This window comes from Manis pentadactyla, chromosome 8, assembly GCF_030020395.1.
Source record: "Manis pentadactyla isolate mManPen7 chromosome 8, mManPen7.hap1, whole genome shotgun sequence".
Taxonomy (NCBI): Eukaryota; Metazoa; Chordata; class Mammalia; order Pholidota; family Manidae; genus Manis; species Manis pentadactyla.
The window spans coordinates 139,722,285-139,738,801 of record NC_080026.1 but is presented as its reverse complement, the minus strand read 5'-3'; the positions used below and the strand labels follow the sequence as shown (position 1 = coordinate 139,738,801).

At 64.5% G+C, this 16,517-nt stretch overlaps 1 protein-coding gene across 2 annotated transcripts; it reads right to left on the bottom strand.

Annotated features, from left to right (window-relative positions):
- Positions 1-501: 501 nt before the first annotated feature.
- Positions 502-15,412, bottom strand: DPYSL4 (dihydropyrimidinase like 4). 2 transcript variants are annotated; one of them, XM_036923676.2, is made up of 14 exons: positions 15,232-15,412; positions 12,653-12,741; positions 11,924-12,108; positions 9,955-10,119; positions 8,864-8,925; positions 8,696-8,776; positions 7,405-7,473; positions 6,900-7,020; positions 5,851-6,007; positions 5,404-5,545; positions 4,657-4,827; positions 4,065-4,244; positions 2,299-2,464; positions 502-1,274 (listed from the first exon to the last, which is right to left on the bottom strand). In XM_036923676.2, the coding sequence occupies exons 1-14, from the start codon at positions 15,268-15,270 to the stop codon at positions 1,183-1,185; spliced, it is 1,719 nt and encodes a 572-aa protein (XP_036779571.2). In that variant the 5' UTR covers positions 15,271-15,412; the 3' UTR covers positions 502-1,182. The 2 variants fall into 2 exon arrangements, with proteins under 2 accessions (XP_036779571.2, XP_057362510.1); XM_057506527.1 differs by lacking the exons at positions 9,955-10,119; positions 11,924-12,108; positions 12,653-12,741; positions 15,232-15,412 and adding an exon at positions 9,531-9,789 and having other exon boundaries at positions 5,404-5,649.
- Between the last annotated feature and the right edge of the window lie 1,105 nt (positions 15,413-16,517).

Genomic DNA, 16,517 nt, shown 5'->3' with positions numbered 1-16,517 from the left:
GGAAGGTTCTTGACAGCCCTGAGGGTCTGCTCTGCCTTGGAATCAGGGCTGTGGCCATGGCCGCCCCTTCTCCTGCCACCTACAGGAGGTGTGAGCTTGCCACCCCCGCTCCCATGCCTCCCCAGTGCCATGGTGCTCCCACGCCCCACTGGGGTTCCCTGGGCCCTCGGTCAGAATGTGGGAGGTGGCCTCCCTGCCGAACCCTCTCCCTCAGCATCCAGCCGACCCTCTGGCTGTCTCTGACCTGCAGGCCTGGGCTGGGGTACAGTCCCCAGGCTGCTGCCCTGACAGTGAGAGCCTCACCCCTATGCAGACCCGGCCCTGCCCCTTCCCTGACCTGGGCCCAGCAGAGGCGTCCCTGTAGGGGTCTGGAGAACCAGCTTCATAGCCAGCACAAAACCAGGGTCCGGCCGGCAGAATGCCCTAGGGGCTCGCTCATAAGGCACTCTTGGGGGAGGGCCGACGGGACAGAAAGGTCGGGGCTGTCCACACGCCAGCAGCTACAGCCCAGAGGCCTTTAATGGACCCAGTTCACACGGGGCTGGGGAAGGCATGCGGGTTCTGGCTACAGCTGCCCTCACCACGTGAAGCTGCCGCTCTCACTAGCTACAGGAATGCACGTTTGGTAATAAAAGGAATGCATCTCAGCTAAAAAGGAGCCTCAATTTCCCTGGAAATGAGCTACTAGGAAAGTGGAGGTTCAGTCCTCTGCTGGAAGCCACCCCGCGTGAGGTCCTGACGGGTCCCTGACGTCACAGTGGCTCTGCGGCAGGGCCTCCGTCCTGGGTCCGGCGAGGGGAGCAGACCGGCCGGGCCAGTGGGAGAGCTGGGGCCTTGGGTCAGGGACTCCGGCTGGGGAGGAAGAGGCAAATGCCCCAGCCTCTCGGCCCGGCTGGCTGTGGCCCCTGTCGGGCAGCGGCCCTGCCAAACGAGGCACCTAGCACCTGGGCTCCGGGCCCCCATGTCCAGCCTTGCCCTGGCAGAGAGACCTCCCCAAATTCTGCTCTCTCCTGAAGCGGGGGCTTCTCGAAACAGGACCTGGGACCCCAATAGGAGAGTATACGGGGAGGGGAAGGTAAGGCGCAGCACCTCTCAAAGTCAACAAAGGGGAAGCTAAGAGACGTGAGCGTCCCCACAGCTGCCCGCCTGGGACAGCCCAGCCCGCGCCATCCCTGCAGAGTTCTAGGACAGCGAGGTGATGTTGGAACGCCCACCAGGAGGCGCCATGATCTTCTGTGCTGTGCGTCTGGCTACGTGGTCGTCCGCCTGAGATCCTGCAGAAAAGTCGGGAGTGGGTGTGGGAGGGGCAGAAGCAGCCCGCTGTGTGCGAGGCCAGGACCGCGGAGCCGCCCGCCCCCCGCAGCCACACTACGGAGGCTCCCACCGCAGACCAGGAGACCCATGCCTGAGGTCGGCGATGGTAAGAACGGGAGGCCAGTGTTGGTGTCCAGCTAGGGACTGGAGGTCAAGGTTGACCCTCCAGGAGCCTGCCTGGGGAACGGAGCGCAGCTCCATCCTGCTTTGTGCCTTCTGTGGGGCACACCCGCCTTGCCCTCGAGACCCTGTAGTGACAGAGGGCTGTCTGTGGCTTTTAAGACGATGCTAATTTCAAAGGGGACCTGCCCTGGCCCTCTGTCCCGGCACATACCACCTCCCTGAGCAGGGGCGTGAGGGAGGACACCAAGCGGTGGGTTGACCCCTGCACGGTCCTGCTCTGGTTTGCAGGAGAACCCAGGATTCAGGGCTTCTGGAAGAATCTTGAGTCATGTAGCATGGTGGGGGGGCACAGCCAAGAGCCCCAGGGGAGGCCTGAAGCCCACGGCCTGTGCCCTGGGGCCCCCTGAGGACTCCAAAGCATCTGGGTGTCCCTGAGCACCCGTAGACCCTTCCCTACTGGCCTCACGATTTTGGCCGGCAGGGCTGGCTGGGGGCTGGGCATCCCCGCTCAGCCCTGGGCATAAGGTGACAGCCCTCACTCAGCACTGAGTCAAGGCGAGGGGCATCACGACTGTCCTGGAGCAGATGCTGCACAAGACAGGGCTTCCCTGGCCAGGCCTCGCTCCTCGGCCCCTCACAGGGCAAGGGGAAGTGCCCTTCGCCCTCTGCACACTGAGCAGCTCCCTCTGCGGGCAGGTGCGGCCAGGTGCGGGGCTGGGGGGCCTGCAGCCTCTCTGAGCTCCCCACCTGGGCACCTGCAGGACCCTGGCAATTGAGGCCCACTGGCTCCAGGGGGGCTTCCTGTCCCTCAGGATGCTGCAGCGGAGCCCCCAACCTGCCCGTGCCCCAGGCTCAACTCACCAGACAGGCTGAACCCCGACTGGTGCAGGTTGCGCACAGTGGGAATGGAACTCTTCCCAGGGCAGGACGGGCGGGCCTGGGCGCTGCCCCCTGGCTTGGCAGGCACCATCACCTCTTGGACCGGCCCGTCGTAGAGGCCGCGGGGCACTCCGTGGATCTCTGCCAGCTGCAGGGCCGAGGGGAGGCGTGAGGGAGCCGAGCCCACCCTGAAGCAGGGCGGGGCCTCCTGCCAGGACCCGGGCCTGCTCCGCTCTGTGCGCCCCCCTGCGAGGCTCAGGACGTCCGGGCTTCCCCGTGGGGGCCTCCGCCCTGTGTGTGTGGATACACACCTCCCTGTGCATGTACACACACCTCCCCACACACACATCCCTACGTGTGGGCATACACTTCCCTGCACACATACCCCCCCCATCCCTACACATGTGCATGCACACCTCCCTGCACACACGTGTGCAGACCTGCTTCCTTCACCCGAGGCTGGGTAGCTGTGCCGAGCTGGGGGCACTGCTCAGACAAGGGCAGCCCTGTGGAGAAGGCCCGCTTTTGGACTTGGAAGCCAGCCCTAACGTAGTCAGGCCTCCTCAGTACCCAGTGTCTGGTGGCCGGCAGAGCCCCTCTCCAACCCCAAGGAGGCCCTGAGAGGGAAGCCCTGAGTCCTGGCCTCCCTGACAACGGCCCCAAAGCCAGAGGCCTTTCCCAGTGGCCACAGTGGAGGGATGGTCCACAGACTGAAGCAGAACCTTCAGATGGTTTGTGCTTCCGGCTGGCACCTTCCTCTGGATCTGTGGCTTAGACAGCGGGGGGCGGGGGGCACCTGCCCATCAGATCCTGCCCTGGGGGTGGGGTCACTGTGGGGCCACTACAGGGAGACAGCAAGTGTAGGTCCGACCCCACACCCCTCACCCCGAGTGTGTGACCAGGAGCCCACGCCCTCCCTGTGCCTTGGCCGTGCCAGAGCTGGGTCTGCGATCTCAGAGCTGCCAAAGTGGTGCCTATCTGGGTGCCCGTAGGAGCCCCAGACCTCCACCCCTCAGGGCAAGTGTGGATGCCTAGTCTGGCCTGGACCCTGCCTCTCAGCCCCACCCAAACCCTGAGGGAGGGGTGGGTGTGTGGCCAAGGTCAGGCCAGAGCACAGCTGTGCCTGACAGCCCGCGGCAGTACCATGCGCCTTAGAGCTGATGCCACCTCTTCCCCTCGGAGGAGACGCGCTCCTCACTCTCAGTTCAGACAACATCCTTCCAGAAAACCGGAGGCACAGCTCGGATGAAGCAAACCAGTGTGTGCCCTAGTGTGTGCATGTGCAAGCCAGCTGGGCGTGCAGCGTGGGCCTGGGCAGACACCTGGGGCGTCCATCGGCTGCAGAGGGCAGCTTGGCAGAGGGCCGCGGGAAGGCAGCAGAGACAAGGGGGGCTTGCTGAACTCCAGTTCATAACGCTGCTGTGAAGACCACGCCCCTCACCTAGTCCCTGCACACCTGTTCCCGAGCAGCCTGGGCGGCTCTGCTGCGGTGCTGATGCTGGTTTACACAGGGAGGTGCCACCAGTGGTTTTTAATTAACCTCAGGTCCACACTTTCTATGCTGGATTATGTGGCTAATAAAAGCATGCAAAGCCACTACTACGGGCCTGGCTGCCAGGCACCCGGGTCACGCGAGGGCCCTCTCTCCTCCCCTGACTGTGGGGCAGGGGCAGGGCTGACCAGGGGAACCGGCGCTGTGCAGAGGAGGTCCCGGCCCCCGCGCCATGCCCACCCGACCCGAGCCTTACCCGGTTTCGGGCTTTTATCCTCTTGTAGACGAAGTCAGGGAACGTCTTCCGAGGGATGAAGCGGCCAGTCCCTGGGGTCACAAACATGTTCCCATCCTCCAGCACCACCCTGCCCTGACTGATGACCACCGAGGGTGCTCCTCGGCACTCGACGCCTTCCAAGATGTTGTACTCCACATTCTGGGGAGACAGGTCCGTGGGGCAGCGGCCCTGTGTGCTCCCAAGACACCCCGTGGGTTTGACCAGTGTTCCCAGAGGCCTGTCCTAGGACCTCTGACGAGGCACAGTGGACTCAGCCAGGCCAGAGCCCAGGGGGGACTGGCCGCACCCTACAGAGCCCTGTCCTGGGGCACGGTCCCTGGACAGGGCTGTGTGGATGGCCTCGCCCAGGGTTAAGCCCTCCTGTGAGGCGGGCAGGCACAGGGCACAAGGCTCCACAGCTGACATCCCGGCCACTCACCCTCAGGATGAGCAGGGCCTCTGCTCCCACCCAGAGTGCCAGTCCTGTGCTTGACCAGGGAGGCCGCCGGGGGCTCCCAGGACCCCTGCCCCATGGCACCCGACCCCAACTCAGGGACCAGGCTGCTTTTACCAGGTTGTGGCTCCTGGCAGAGATGATTTTCGTGGCCCTGGGGTTCCATATGACCAGGTCAGCATCAGAGCCCAGGGCCACTCGCCCCTTCCTTGGGTAAAGGTTGAAGATTTTGGCAGCATTCGTGCTGGTCACAGCCACAAACTGATTCTCATCCATTTTCCCTGAGGCCTGGGAACAAGGAGGCCCGGCTGAGGGGGACACGAGGCAGCACAGGCAGCGGGCAGGCCCAGAGCCGGGCCCCCAGGGCAGCGGGAATGGACAGGTCTGACCCTGTGCGCAAAAGCCTCGTCTCTTCTCACTCTGTGGGCAAATAACTGGTGAAGCCCCCAGGCTGTGGCCCTTAGAATGTGACGGTCTCCCTGCAGAGCCGGGGCCAGGGCCGGGCTCAGGAAGAGCCCAGGGCTGGAGGTGGGGGTGGGAGACGGGATGCCAGGCAGGGTGTTCCGAGGGACATGGAGTCAAAGGAACCTCAGCACCTGGGGACACGACTGACATCACAGAGGTAATTCCACAGGGACAGGGCCACCCTCCCTCCATCATGTAAGATGTCTTCCTGGTGGGACATTGGAATCAGGGAGGGCCGGGCTGCCCCCAAGCTGTGGGAGTCTCCCCTGGGTGGCAGGGAGGGGCCCCCAGCCCCACTGCCCCTCAGGGTGTGTTTGCTGGTACGGCGGCCTTCCTCTCTGGGCACCGGAGCCCCTCTGCAGCCCTGCCCCAGTGATGGCTGGTGCCCCGCGTCCTCACCACGCACTTCTCCCAGACCACAGACATGCGCTCCTCGACGCCGTTGGTGCCCTCGGGGATGAGGGTGAAGTTGTCCTTGCCGACAGCCTTCTGGGCAGTGGTGAAGGTGCAGTGGGCACTGCCAGTCACCTGGAGGTCCCCGCTAGAGCAAGCTGGGCTCAGTGGAGCCCAGAGGGGCCTGCCCTTCCTCAGCCCGCCAAGGCCCAGCCAGCTTTGCCTCCCACCCTGGCCAGCACGGCCCACGGGCTGGAGGTGTGTGAGAGGGGGGCTGGGCAGGGCTGGCACTGAGTGCAGGGGACCGGGGCAAGGACAGGGCAGTGCGGGGGCTCCAGGTGGGAGGTGCTGGCCAAGCCTCTGTGCCACGGAGGCCTGGGCTGCCAGCAGGCTGAGGCCATGGTGGGCACAGAGTACGCAAGCTGCCCTGGGCCAGCCCGAGCCGCCCCTTACCTGGACAGCAGGGAGGTGAGGTGGTCGGCAGTGGTGGGGTCCGGGCTGACGGGGGGTGATGTGACGAAGGCCGCAGCCTTGGCCCAGTTCTTGTCCCAGTAGTGGGAGCCATCTGTGCCCAGGCTGGCAGTGATGGGCTCCCCAAACACGACCACCCCTGCAACAGGCCCGGGAGGCGCCCTGCCGACCTATACGCCCCTGGGCCCTAGCAGGACGGAGGCCTCGGACTGTGCTGATGGCCCCCAACAATCCCTCCACCTCTCCACCTGGACAGCTCATCCCCCTCCCAGGGCTCCAGGCCCTGGGCAGGCATGACTGGCAGGGGCTCTGGGGGGACCTCTCCATACCTGCTCCCTCACGCCCCCCGCTGGGGCCCGCAGGCTGGAGGGAGACATGACTGGCTTGGTGCCCACCCCTGCCTGGCCATGGCCTGTCTGCACAGACCCCGGGTTCCCCTTTACCATTGCCCCCTCCAGCTGTGTTTTGAGGGCACAGGGCCCCCAGCCCTCAGGACATGCATCCCAGCTCCTAGACACATGAGGGGCCCAGCAAATTGCAATGTGTCCTCCTGGCGGGATCAGTGCGGTGAGGTTCACTAGCACCTGGGGTCAGGCTGCCCCAAACACACACACACACACACACGCTCAGAACACATTCACGCAGTCACTCAAAACACACTCATGCACTCAAATACACTCACGCTCCTGTGCAGGCTCACACGCACACCCCATGGTCATGGCATTCACATCTGTGCGCACAGGCCAGCAGCCCTGCTTTGCTCCGAGGCCCCCTCCTGAGCAGCTGCTGCTCCAACAGAGGGAGACTCCAAACCCACCAGACCTGGGTGGGGACCAGGGCCTGCCTTCCCAGCGGCTGCTGCTCAGGCCCCCAGCACCTGGCCCCAACACCAAGAGGCCGATTGGTGGCTTCCTCCCCATCAGGCCTGCCCTGCTGGGGCCTCAGGGTGGCCGGTGAGCTCCAGTCCAAGGCCATGACCGCTGGCCCCCACTGGTGCTCCCCAGGCATTGGGGTACAGGCCCCGCGCTCACCTCTGCGCTTGGCTTGGGCGACCACATCGGCTGCACCCTTGCTCATCACCTTGGTGACATACAGGGGACAGTTGGCTTGCTTGGCAACAGTCACAGCTCGATACACAGCCTCGGCCTCCACCTGGGGACAGGGACACTCAGGCCCTCCAGGGCCCTGGGGCCTTCTGGCCAGGGTGGCCTTGGGATGCCCACAGACCTCAGAGGTCCTAGGCCCAGAGGGGGTACCCACTGCAGGTGAGGAGCCCAGCCTTGGGCTTGGTGCCCATTCTCTGGGCTGAGCCACGCAGCCCCCGGGACCTGAACACGCTGCCTGCTCAGCCTCTGGTGACAGCCTTGGGGTGACCAGCGGTCATAGGGAAATGAGCCTGGCAGGGGCGCCCACTGAGTCACACCTCCCAGGTGACCCAAGTAGGGGCACAGCCCTGCCCGGCCGTGGAGCCCCAGAAAAAGGCAGCGGTCAGGGTGCAGTCGGGGCCGGGGTGCCCTGTCAGGGCACAGCTCCTACCTCCTCGGGGTGGCTGAGCACATGGCCCTCCGGGCCGGTGATGCCGAACTCCAGCAACCGCCTCTGCTCCTAAATAAACCGACGGGACACGATGCTGCATCCCGGCTGCAGCCCCAGCCCTGGGGAGCCTCAGCCTGGGTGTGAAGTCCATGGCCCAGGAGACCCTGCTCCCCGAAACGGGTCCTGACCCCCAGACCTCTCACATAAGCCTTGCTCACTAGGCAGAGTCCTGAGCCCTCGGACCCCCTGTGTGAGCCCTGGGCCCCCAGGCCGCTCAGAATCACCAACCACAGAGAACCCAGAATGGAGGAGAGGGGGCCCTGCAGGGGAGTGACTCCAGCTCCCTAACTGCAGGAGAGGGATGGGCCTGAGGGGGCCAGGGACTCACCAGAGATCCCAGGGTTCCTGACGAGGCCAAGGCAGCCCCCCAGCCCGGCCTGCCACACTGTTTCTCAGAGGGGCGCTTCTGGGGGTGTGATGGGGGCTCTGCAGTGAGGGTTGGGTGGAACGCATCTCCCAGAAGCACAGTGGCCCTTGGGGCTCTGTGCAGGGAGCTCCCCTTGTCAGGGACACAGACACCGAGTCTGTGTGGAAGGCGAGAGCAGCAGGATACCATCAACCCCCAAACCAGCCCCCCTCCACTGCCGAGGTGTCTCCCAGCACGCTCTGCCCACCGCCCTATCCTTAGCTTGACCCATGACGTTCTCCTGACGGTGTGGCCTCAGAGGCACATGCTGGCCCAAGGGCGGTGGGTGGGAACCTAGGAGCCCCGCAGGCCACACATCACCCCCTTCCTGCTGCCCTGGGGATGGGCAGAGCCCACCCTGCCCCAGGAAGTGCCCCCGTGGGTCTGGCTTGTCAGGGAGGTGGGCTGTGCATGTGGACCCTCCAGCCCACCGAGGAGCCCTGAACCTCCCAGGGGCTGCCTGGATGTGACTGGAGGGCCTGCCACTGACCCAACACCACACTCACTGGTCAGAAGGAACACAGGGTCCAGTCCCTAGAGGGGCCTCACTCCATGGCAGGGGCAGGGGGCAGGCACTGCAAAACCATCTTAGTCCCCCACAAAACGACATTACGGTTTGGGAAATTTTTTATCTGAAGTGTGATGATCACAGAAAACTCCGTGTGGTGGCCAAAAGCCCCCCAGGCTGCCCTGCCCCCCTGCTTGACCTCTGACCCTGAGCAAGCTTTTTACTGGAATCCGTTCAACATGCCCTGCTTTGGGGCTTCTGGGATTGAGTGCTCCTATGAGAGTCTGGGGCGCCCTCAGCCCCAGCCCCGCCCGCACCTCCTCCACGATGTCCCCATTCTCTGCGTGCACTTGGGCCACGGCTCCCAGGTCCCGGATGGTGCTGAAGATCTCGTACATCTGGGAAGAGAGATGTGCAGGCCGTGTGGGGCTGCGGCTCTGCCAGCAGCCCCAGCAGCTCCTGCCCACTCTGGCACCCGCCCTCACCTGGCTGTCGGTGCACTGACACCGGTCCTTGTACGCCATGAAGACCAGGAAAGAGTTCACACCTGGAGGAGAGAGGCAGGACCGGCTGACGCTCAGCCACCAGTGGTCGGATCCCCTGCGCAGCCGGGCTGGGGGAAGCCCCCTTCCCGGGTGCCTCAGCAGCTGGCACAGTGGCCCTGGGCACCGGCCTCACATATGCTCACCAGCAGGCCCGGAGTTGGCCCCAGCCGCGTTCTGGCAGCTCCTCACGCTCTGGGACCAGGAACCAATGGCTCCCCAGGGGCAAATGCAGGTGAGAACCCCACACGCCCCTCACATCCCCCACCCCCCAGCACCCCTGACAATGGAAAGGAGGGAGCCATGAGCTCTGAGCTGCCCGAGTTCTATAGGTTGTCTACAGCAGGGGGGCCGTCCAGCCCACCCCCGACCTGTGCAGCCTGAGTCACGCCCCACCAGGCCAGGCTCGCAGCACGTGCTCAGGGACACACCGTGCGTGACACAGGCAGACTTGGGGGCCTCGGCCAGGCAGGGCCCGACCAGGAGGAGAGTCCAGCTCTCCTGTTTTGGGGGCAGCCAGAGCTGTCCCACCTCCCCCAGGAATTGGGACCCGACTAGGGACACACCTGGGCCCGGAGGCAGCCCCCAGCTCCCCGCCACCCACACCCACCAGGCTCTCAGCCCCCTGCTCCTCACTTGTAGTCTCCCTGGCCTAAAAGTGCTGATGTGAGTTGCTGAGGCACATGGCAGGGAAAGTAGGTCACCCTGTGCCACAGGAGCCACCCCCCAGGTGACAACCTGCACAGGGTATCTCTGGAGGTTGCTGATCAGTGAGCAGGAAACGTCCCCAGACACAGGAGGCAGGTGGCCTTGGTCTAGACCCTTTGGAAGTAGAATGGACATTCTAATTCCAGTAACTCTTGCTCAACTTGCCCGGAGTCCCCGGCCTCCTGCTTTGGGGTCACAAGGACGCAGAGCACAGCATGGCGAGGGCCCGGGATGAGGGGCGCTTTCCCACCCAAGACCAGGGAGGCCCAGGCTCCCGCCCCCGCCCTTCCCGTGGCCCTCGCCTGGCCATGGGAGCCGCCACTCACCCTTGTCCTTGACCAGGGCCTCCAGCTCCTCCCGGGTGCCCTCGTGCCAGCGGGAGATGTCCACGTGCAGGGTGTAGTCACAGCAGGCCCCGCTGTCCGCGCGCTCCCGCCACCGCTCATAGGCCGCCAGCAGGCTCTCGCCCATGTCGGGGAACACGTGGTCCACTGTGGGGGCAGTGTGGTCAGCGGAGACCCCTACCCTGGTCAAGGGGAACCACTTGGCCTCCACGGGAAACTGGCTTCATGTTCCCGAGAGATCAGGAAGTGGGTTTAAGAAAAGCAGAGGAAAGGCCACGGGCACCTGAACTGGGGGCCGACATGGCTGTGAACCTGCCCATCGGTTCTGCCCAGAGGCATCTCCGGCCCCAGCCCTTCTCCACGCAGACCCCCAGGCTGGACGGTGGGCGAGGGCAGGAGGGGAGCACTGTTGTCTGTGGGGCTGGACCCGGGAGCCTGCCCAGAACGGTGGCTGGTTCCCTTGTGCTCAGGGATGGCCCACTTTGAACAGGCCACCCAATCCCCTGGGCAGCTGGGAGTCCCATGGCCACAGCACAGTCACCTCCCCACACGTATCAACCCTACGTCCAAGGTCCAAACACTGCTTAGCACCTCTCCTAGGCAGAAAAGCCCACCCACCCAGGGCTGTGGCAGACGCTGTCTTCTCAGCACGCCCCTCATTTGGAGTCTCTGCTCTCCCCAGCTCAGATCGCCAGACTGGACCCTATGGGAGTGGGTGCCTGTCCCGCCCTGTGGCCGTTCACAGATCCAGCCTGGGGCTTGACAGAGGCCTGTAGACTCTCCATCCTCACAGGGACACCCCACAGCTTAACTGCTGCCTTGGCACTGGCATGAGCAGGTGACATCCACGTGGAGGAGCCCTGGCCAGCCTGGGCCACCAGTGACAGCATGAGCAATAGCCTGATAGGACCCGTCCTCTCAGTCCAATGATGTGGACCGTCTTTGGTCCTTTTTGAGTAAACCACACTGCCCAAGATCCAGGCAATGGTTGAGCATCTCTGGTGACGTGCCCAGTGACCTCAGAGGGGCCCTTCCTGGTGGTGGCAGCAGTAGTAGCAGGCACAGTGTGCCTGGCACAACAAAGCAAATTAAGTGCACAACTCACTTAATCCTGGCAGCCTGCTGAGGGGTTCCTTACCCCCATTTCACAGATGAGGAGTGTGTGACTTCTGAGAGCTAACTGACTTGCTGGAAGTCACACAGCTGGAACAGGGGAGAGTACGGGTTCAACCAGGTTTGTTATACCAGGTCTGAACCAAGCAGAGATGTCTGAGCTCTGCACTGCTGTGCTGACGGCATTCAAGGCCACGAGGGGAGCAGCTGGACTTTGGGGGTCTTTTCCTGGCCCCACAAGCTTACAATGAGCAAGTTCATCTCACAGGCTGTTAAGTGGGGCTTCTCTGCTGGGCTCAGAGGTTTTTATGAGGGGGTATATGAACCGGAGCATGTTGGGATGGTTCTCATGGCTGGCACAGAGCCAGCACTGAAAAAATGTAACTCGGGGGGTTGTTGATGGATAATAGTATTTTTGTCATCTTTCTTCTAAAACCACAGCTTCCACCTTTAACTCTTCCTGACATGGACAAGAACTTCCCACAAACCAGGTTGCAGAGGTGTGAGGATTGGGACCAACATGTCTGTTTCAGGCAACACAACCCCCCTGCTTGTCCACAGCATTTGGCTTTTCCAAACCTAGTCCTTGGCTGGCTGCTAGCTTCCCAGGAAATAATAAATTACTGGGTACACATCCATTTGCGCCCATGGCATTCCACAGCTGGCCACGGCAAAGCAACTCAGAAACAGGGTTAACAAAAGAGCTGTCAAGGATGCTTAGACTGGGATATACAGGGGACGGGCTGAGGAGAACACCATCATGCGAAACTCCTTCTGTGACACCGAAGCCAGACGACCGAGGTCGGGGGCAGAGGCCGCCCCGCCTGGGGACACTCACATATCATGGTGGTCCCTCCCGCTAGGGCTGCCTTGGTCCCCTGGCAGAAGTCATCAGCTGGGGTCATGCCCAGGACGGGCATCTGCAGCCTCGTGTGCACATCAACTCCACCTGGCAGGACCATCAGGCCGTGGGCATCAATGGTTTTGATGCCCCCAGGGACGACAAGGTTTTCTCCTATTTGTCTGAAAGCAACAAAGAGAGATTTCACTGGTTATAAAGAGCCCAGGCCAGAATGTGAACAGGCTTCCTGGCAACATGGCGCAGCAGAAAGTGTGCACCTGGGCTCTTTGAGGAGAAGGACAGGGTGGCCAAGATTTAGCAGGACCACCCCCAGAGGTGGTCAGAGTAAGACTCCCCGTGCAGCAGCTCCAGGGCTCAAAATGGAGGACTTGGGCGGTGCACACTTACTGCACAGAGGCCCCCACTCGAGGGTCCCGCCCTCGAGTGTAAGCAGAGAAACTATAGGGGTGCTCAGTTCATCTTGATTAAGCACCTGCTGTGAGCCCCAGATCACCCTGAAGCTGTGGTGACACAAAGAGAAGTGGAGGCCACTGTCTTAATTTCTAGAGAGACTCTTATCCCTGAAGGCTGGGGCTGGAACTGTCTCCAATGATTTTGGACAAGAAAAAGTGTTTACATGGATTCCATCCAAAAGTAAACTCTCAGACAATGTGTGGTCAGCGTGTACCCACGTGATCCATGAAGACAGTTGAGGCAGGTACTTACTTTATCAAACCATCTTCCACATACAGATCAGCGTAAAAGGATTGGTCATCATTCACCACCTTCCCACCTTTGATCAGAAGGCGGTCACTCTATTGGAAACAAAAAACAGTATGTTTTCTCCAAGTTGAGTTACCCCAAACATACCTAAGACAACTTCTTACTCTGGATTATGATTGACACATTCAGGCATAAACTGCTCACAGAAAGAAACAGAAAGGCCTGCACCGCTGCCATCCCAACAGCAGGGCGGCCGGGGCCCAGAGGCAGCTGTGGCCCCCCGGGTGGCTCTTGCGGAACACACCCCGCGCCTCCTGTCGGCACTCTGGTGCGGCCAAAGGCCCAGGGACGGCTTTTCACTCCGCCAGGAAGTGCAGCGGTGAAATGGATCAGATGTACACACTTTATCACCTGATCCCTAAAGCCCAGGCTGGGGGAGCAGCTGACAGAGCCTGCAGTGCCCATGCCAGCCTGGGAGGCTGCCCCTCCTCTGCCACCACACTGAGAGGCTCTGGCTGGCGGCTGGGCTTCGGTCCACAGTGGCATGGCTGGGGCCTCCGTGCTGCTGGGATGTGGGGTCAGGGCAGCAGACAGGCCCCCCCCACCCCGGTCCCCGTCCCCAGGGGGCTGCCTCCAGGCGGAGGGAGACATCAATGATGACAGGTCACACAGGGCCAGCGCAGACTGTGACAGACAGAGCCCAGAGAGGGTGACCTGGCAGAGTGGGTAGGAGGAGGTGCAGCCCGCAGAGAACAGTGGAGGGAATCAGGAAGGAGCCGAGGGCGGGGTGACGCGGACAGGAGCGGACCTCACGGCCCTTCCCCTTCCCTCAACCGGGCGCCAAGGCCGAAGAGATGGGCACCTTTCCAGGGAGGCCACCTGCTGTGTGGTCACGAGGAACGCAGAGGGCTCCCGAGGTGACACGTGACTCGTTACACGTGAGCCTCATTATGTCATCTCTGGTCTTCCTGACATCTGTTTGGGATGAATTCTCAAGATCCTATTGATTAAAGGGAAAACTGCCATCCCTGCCTCCAAAAGGCCTGACAAGCCATGTCACAGGTTAAACTCAGCCGTGACACTGTCCTTAAGCAGCCTGGAGCTAAGAATGGTTTTACATTTTATATTGGTTAAAAAACATCAGAAGAATATTTCATGACTCACTCATACAAACTAAATGAAATTCGTATTTCAGTGTCCATAACTCAAGTTTTACGGGCAGTCTCGCTGTTCATTTCTGTACGGCCCCAAAGTCGGAGGCCTCTGCTGTCTGGCCCATCACAGAAGTTTGCTGACCCCTGGTCTACGGCGTGGTGCGTTCCCAGCTGCCTCGGCTTCCCCCCGGGGCCTGCTGGGGCGCACCGCCGGCTGCCCCTGGGCCCTGGACATCGCCCTGACGGGTCACCGCACCATGACCCGCTTTGCCCAGCTTCTGCAGCCGGCGCTTAGACCCCGCCTGCCATCCCCTGCGGCGTCCCCAGTTCAACGCCTGCGCCCCACCCGCAGCGGGGCACCTCACCCTCAGGCCAAAGGCAAGCCCGCCAGGAAGAGGAGGGTTCTGGGTAGGAAGAGCGCAGTGGCCTGGGTCCCGCGCTCACGCAGCCCCAGCGGGTTCCGGGCGCCGGAACCTTCCAGGGCTGGGACGGGCTGCGGGCTCCCCGGGATGAGCGTGGAGTCCCCCGGACCGGTCGCCTTCCTTCCGGCCCAGGATCACTCCCGCCCCCGGTCACCCCGGTGCCGGCCGCCGGCGGGCTTCCCGCGTTAGTCTTGAAGCGGGCGCCCTCCCGACAGGGGAGCGGAGGGGCTCCCTCCTCCCTCGGTGTCCCAGGAACCGGGCCGGCAGCCCCACAAGCCCTCCCGCCCTCCTGCTCAGGCCGAGTCCAGAGTTGGGTCTGAGACCCGCGGGCTCCCGCCCCCGCCTGCAGGGGCGGCTTTGTTTCCCGGCCGCGGGATGGACGCCCGGCTCCCGCACCGGTGCGTGTGCGGGGCGGGGGTGTCGCCCCCCGAGGGCCGGGGCCGCCGGGGTGCCGGGCGGCGCCAACTAGTAAGAGCTCGCCTCCACCGGGGTCTCCGAACCCCGGCTTCGCGGAGGGCTTCGGGGTGCCAGGGGCTCCGGGCCCCGCGGCCGGGCCGAGTTGCTTTGTCTCGGACAAAGAGCTCCCGGCGCGGTGGCGGCGCGGTCCGGGGGGCGGGGGGCCGGCGGCGCCGACAAAAGGCCGCGTCCGCCCGCCGACCCCTGGTCAGAGCGCCGCGACCCGGAGGCCTCCGCGCGGAGGGGGCACATCTGCGCTCCGATCTGAAGAGCGGCCTCTGCACCCCGCGCCTTCCTCGCGCGCAGAGCGGGTCCGGGGAAGCTGGCAGGGCCCGGGGCCCGAGCGCCCTGCTCCCCAAACGGGTCTGCGCGGCGCTCGCGGGACGCCCGGCCCTCGGCGGCGGGGGAAGGAGCTGGAAGGGAAGGGAAGGGCCGGGGCGTGCGTGGGGGCTGCAACCGGAGGGCGGGGGGCCCGGTGCGGGGCCGCGAGAAGCCGCCCCGGGAGGCGGGCACGGGGCGCGGGGTGACGCGCGGCCGGAGCGAGGCTCACCGTGATGCGGGGGATGCTCTTCTTGCCCTGGAAGGACATCCTGCTCCTCCCGCCGGCGCCGCCTCGGTCGGCCCGCGAGCCCGGCTCCGCGGGACAGGCCTCGGGGGTCCCGGCGGAGACGCGCGGAGCCCGGGCGTGTGCGTGGGGGCGCCGGGCGTCCGAGTGCGAGCGCGCCGGGACGCGCGGCTCCCGCCCCGCCCCGCCCCGGCCGCGGCCCCGCCCCTGCGCACAAGCCCCGCCCCGGCCGCGCTCAGAACCGCCCACTCCCCAGCCCCGGGCAAAATCGGCCGCCGCTGCACCGGGTCCCTGCGCCCCGGCCCCGCGTGCTGGGTGGGTGGGGGGGGGGGTGCGAAGGGCTGCGACAGGTGCTGGCCGGCGTGTGTGCGGAGTGTGCGTTCCGGGAGGGAGGGTGGGAGAAGCCCGGCAATGTCCTGCCCAGCTCGCTGCCCGCCGCCAGTTCCCTGGTGACCCGAGGCACCGAGGTCGCGGGGATTGAACCCAGGCACCCCACGCTCCGGAAGCCAGACTCCGTCGGGGAAGGTGCCTCCGACCGAAGCCGGGCTCCTCCGTCCGAACGCCGGGCTGGGATGGGGTGGGGGGACAGCCTCCTGCAAGGCTGCTCCACCGCCGGCCGCGAAGCCGGGGGCAGGAGGGCGGGCACAAGTCGGAGACACAGAGACGGAAAGAGACGGCGAGACCGAGAGACGCAGAGAGACGGCGACCCGGAGGCAGGACGCGCGAGATACCCAGAGACGGGCAGGAGCGGCGGAGCCCGCGGGCGGGGTTGCGCGGTGGCAGCGTGGAGATGCCCCAGGCCCAGACTGGCCGCGAGCGCCCAGGTGCCCTCAGAGAGGCTGGGGGCTCCGGGAAGAGGAGGAGCCCCCGGAAGGCTCCCGGCGTGGGTGTGCGGGGTTTCGGAGGGTCCGGGGCCCTCGCCCTTCAGCCACTACCTGCTGTGGGCCGGGAGCCATGCCGGGACGCTCTCGGCGACCCGCTGCGTCCTCGGGACCTTCTTGGCCGGCTTCGCCCGGCCCCTCCTGGCTGCCGCGTGCCATGTTGCGGGGCTGCCAAGCCCGAGGGTCCCGGCGGCCTCCCAGTGCGTCCAGCTGCAGCGTCTTGTTCTCAAAGGCGTCCTCCACGCAGCGGAAGACACCCTCGAGCTTGGGCCTGGCCCGGGGGCTGCCTGCACCCAGCGTCCCCAGTCGCGCGGGCAGAGGCTCTGCGGGCTGCTGCGGCCGGCGTGTGGCCATGGCGGGAGCCGGTGAGGGGCGACGGGTCCCGGAGCC